This window comes from Cebus imitator, unplaced genomic scaffold (assembly GCF_001604975.1).
Source record: "Cebus imitator isolate Cc_AM_T3 unplaced genomic scaffold, Cebus_imitator-1.0 Scaffold9, whole genome shotgun sequence".
Taxonomy (NCBI): domain Eukaryota; kingdom Metazoa; phylum Chordata; class Mammalia; order Primates; family Cebidae; genus Cebus; species Cebus imitator.
In genome coordinates, this window is record NW_016107324.1 from 11,827,804 (window position 1) to 11,832,367 (window position 4,564).

General features: G+C 38.7%; 1 protein-coding gene across 5 annotated transcripts in view; it reads right to left on the minus strand.

Moving 5' to 3' along the window:
* GOLM2 (golgi membrane protein 2) overlaps window positions 1-4,564 on the minus strand; it is a 121,285-nt gene that overhangs the window by 75,007 nt on the left and 41,714 nt on the right. For all 5 annotated transcript variants that reach the window (XM_017545877.2, XM_017545900.2, XM_017545869.2 and 2 more), the window contains exon 3: window positions 1,021-1,123. In XM_017545877.2, coding sequence (XP_017401366.1) covers window positions 1,021-1,123 — 103 coding nt within the window. The remainder of the gene's footprint in view (window positions 1-1,020; window positions 1,124-4,564) is intronic.

Consider the following 4,564-nt stretch of genomic DNA (forward strand, 5'->3'; position numbering starts at 1 on the left):
TTTTTTTTTTTAAGACAAGGTCTCACCCTGTCCTCCAGGCTACAGTGCTATGGCATCATCATGGCTCACTGCAGCCTCAATCTCCTGGGCTCAAGCAATCCTCCCACCTCAGCGTCCTAAGCAGCTAGAGTGCAGGCATGTGCCACCATGCCCAGCTAATTTTTAAAAATTTTTTGTAGAGACAGAGGTCTCACTATGTTGCTTAGGCTGGTCTTTAACTCCTGGGCTCAACTGATTCTCCAATCTCAGCCTCCCGAAGTGCTGGGATTATAGGTGTGAACCACCATACCTAAAATCTTAAAGTGAGAAAAGGAAAACTCCTATTGTGGTCTCACAATTGAAAAGACTAAAGAAGTTCTGGTACATTAATATGCTAGAATAATATATTACTTCTGCATATGTAAGAAGTCAGAAATGAACAAAAATGCTTTAAAATATGGGAAATCCTTCTAATTTTTGGTGTATAGATCTAAAGAATATATTTTACCATAAAATTGATTAAAAATATAATAAAATTTTTAAGGAGTGATAGCTAGAAAGGCCCCTAAGAAGTTTCCCAACCTCATCACCAAGTGTAGAGGTATCAGCAAGAGGGCTGACATACGGAGCAGGAAGAACAGCCAGAATTTAGTCCCTCAGCTCTTCTGGGAACATCTCCCAGTGCTAGCTTCATCTTCTGGATGCCCGTCAAAAAGAATCACAAATCTTCTTTCTATCTTTGCCACATCAAATTTGATAAAACTCAAGAACTTGTATTTTCTGTTTCACATGAATTCTACAACATATACAAACTCAACATGCCCTGTAAGAGATATTTTCATGCTGCTTAATTTATCAAAATAAAAGAGTCTGGATTTCAAAGAGCTATAGAAGGATAACAGAAAAGAAATTAAAAAGACCTAAGGAAATGAAAGAAGAGAAGAAAAGGAAAACAAAAGTCAGAGAGGAAGAAATGAACTGAGTCTAAAAGTTGGAAAAATATTTTAGATTCATAAACATATGTTGCATGTAACATCTTACCTTTCATATTCTAACCTCTTCACAAGGTAAGTATTGTTCTTCCTATAGTCCTGAAGTTGGTCTTCTTGTCGAAGAAACTCCTGACGAAGCTCAGCAAGTTGCTCTATCCACACGAGGTAAGAACCAAAGGAATCAAGTTCACTCATTATAATGCTTCCTATTGAGAAGCTCTGGGATGTCTTTTAAATTACACATAATTCTAAATTTCTTTACTAACACTCCCAGGAAATTAAATTATGTAACTAATACCATATTTAATAGCCTTTTGTAACACAGTCATGGTCAATAAAATTTATTCATTTATTTATTTGAGACAGTGTCTTGCTCTGTCATTCAGGTTGGAGTGCAGTGGTGCAATCTTGGCTCACTGCAATCTCCACCTCCTGAACTCAAGTGATCCTCTCACCTCAGCCTTCCAGGTAGCTGGGACTACAGGTGCACAATGCCTGTAGCTGGAGCTAATATTTGTATTTTTAGTAGAGACAGGGTTTAGCCAGGTTGCCCAGCCTGGTCTTGAACTTGTGGGCTCAAGCAATCCAGCCACCTCGGCCTCCCAAAGTGCTGGGATTACAGGGATGAGCCACCATGCCCAACCAGTAGCATTTATTTTTAAAACAATATAGCTTAAGTGGCTTTCACACCAACCTGAAATAGTCTTCAAATTATACATTGTTTCACTTTATGTAGACACATGCTAAATTGTGGCAATAATGCAAAAAGCTACCTATCTTTTCAAACCTATCTGCTTTATTAAAGTAGGAAAAAAAGTCAAACTTTTTAGATATGCTTACTATGGGTATAAATTTTAAGTTTTTTTTCCTCATTTTAAATCACATTTGACTAACAACTTAGGTGCCAATCACTTTAGATATATTTTTAGTTCAGCTACGGATGGTAGCTCTACATATTCCAAAATTATATTTTCAAAGTTCATAATTTCTGGACTCGGACTGAAATTTTTTAGTGGAAATGATTAACATGAAATTTCAAACTGGATAGTAAATTATAACCTAGCCAAACACTTGTTTGTAAATGTTTAATCCATCACCAGCGACACATGTTCTACATTTCATTCCCTCATGATCTAAGCCTATAGACAAAAGAAATGCAGGAGGAAAAGAGTAAATGTTAATTTCTTGGATGGAGTTGAACTTCCATTTGAAGAAATAAAATGATAATAATAATAATAAATAATAATAAATAAATAAAAAGAATTTCTTGGCTAGGTGATTTTAAAAACAACTAACAGCCTAAGCAGTTAAGCAAAAGTAGTATTAAAATAATTTTTGTAAATAAAAACAGGGGTCTATACTGTATAAGCAACACTATTAAGATTAAAATATAACATCTAGCCATAACGTACCAATACTATAACATCCACTTTTCAGAGAAGGCTTATAGAATTAGTATTACTCTAAAAATACTTGGGAGATATACTATATATACAGCCACTTTCCTGAGTGGGAAGGGAGATATAGATATATATGTGTATTTATAGAGATGAGGTCTTACTATTTTGCCCAGGCTGGTCTCAAACTCCTGAGCTCAAGCAATCCTTCTGCTTCAATTTCCCAAAGTGCTGGGATTACAGGCGTGAGCCACCATACCCGGCTGTTTTTAAAAAGCAGATGTTGGGGCCGGGTGTGGTGGCTCATGCCTGTAATCTCACCACTCTGGGGGGCAGAGGCAGGCAGATCACCTGAGGTCAGGAGTTGGAGACCATCTGGCCTACATGGTATAACTGTGTCTCTACGAAAAATACAAAAATTAACTGGGCATGGTGGCCTGTGCCTATAATCCCAGCTACTCGGGAGGCTGAGGCAGGGTAATCACTTGAATCCAAGAGGAGGAGTTTACAGTGAGCCGAGATTGCACCACTGCACTCCAAAACCAAAACCAAAACAAAACAAAAAAAACAGATGTTGGCCAGGCATGGTGGCTCACGCCTGTAATCCCAGCACTTTGAGAGGCCAAGGATGGTGGATCACATGAGGCCAGGAGTTCGATACCAGCCTGGCCAACAAAACAAAACTCCATCTCTACTAAAAATACAAAAATTAGCCAGGTGTGATGGCACATGCCTGTAATCCCAGCTACTTGGGAGACTGAGGCAGAAGAATCACTTGAATCCGGGAGAAAGAGGTTGCAGTGAGCCGAGATCATGCCACTGCACTCCAGCTTGGGCAATAAAGTGAGATTTTTCTAACACACACACACACACACACACACACACACACACACACACACACGTATGTATGTATGTATAAATTTAAAAAAATAAAAAGCAGATGTTTTTAAATAGCAGATGTAAACATATAATTGCATCCATGCCAAAAAAAAGACTAGAATAAAAATATATCGGGTCAGGCGCAGTGGCTCAGGTCTGTAATCCCAGCACTTTGGGAGGCTGAGACGGGTGAATCACCTGTCAGGAGTTCAAGATCTGCCTGAGCAACATGGTGAAATCCCGTCTCTAATAAAAATACAAAAAAGAGATGGGTACTGTGGTGCGTGCCTGTAATCCCAGATACTCAGAAGGCTGAGGCAGGAGAATCACCTGAGCCCAGGAAGAGGAGGTTGCAGTGAGCAGAGATTGCGCCATTGCACTTCAGCCTGGGCAAGAGAGGGAGACTCTATTGCAAAAAAAATCAAAAACATATATATATACACACACACACACACACACACACACACACACACATATACATACTATATATATACATACATATATATATATACACACTATATATATATATATATACACATATGTATATATATCAAAGTGCTATCAGTGATTGTGTTTGACGGTAGGATTTTGAACATTTTTTTTCTATACTTTCTAAAATTTTTTAAATTACACTTTAAGTTCTGGGGTACATGTGTAGAACGTGCAGGTTTGTTACATAGGTATACAATGCCATGGTGGTTTGCTGCATCCATCAGCCCGTCATCTACATTGGGTATTTCTCTTAATGCTATTCTCTCCCCTAGCCCCCCCAACCTCCTGCTATCCCTCCCCTAGCCCCCAACTCCCTGACAGACCCCAGTGTGTGATGTTCCCCTCCCTGTGCCCATGTGTTCTCACTGTTCAGTATACACTTATGAGTGAGGACATGAGGTGTTTTGTTTTCTGTTCTTGTTACTCTCTAAATGTTATTGTGGAATTATAACTGTGGCAATAATGAAGAACAAAAATTTAAGTCACATAAACATCTGACGAGACACATAATGTTTAACAATATGCATAACTATTGTATAATATAATACGTATGAAAAAATAAATGATTCACAAAAAAATATTTGCAGTTAATCATTACCTTGGCATATTCAAGCCACATTTTAAATTTCTTTTTGTTTTTTTCTGAGATGGGGTCTCGCTCCGTAGCCAGGCTGGATGCAGTGGCTCAATCTCAGCTCACTGCAACCTCCACCTCCCAGGTTCAAGCAATTCTCCTGCCTCAGCTTCCCGAGTAGCTGGGACTACAGGTGTGCACCACCACGCCCAGCTAATTTTTTTTTTTTTTTATTTTTAGTAGAGACGGGG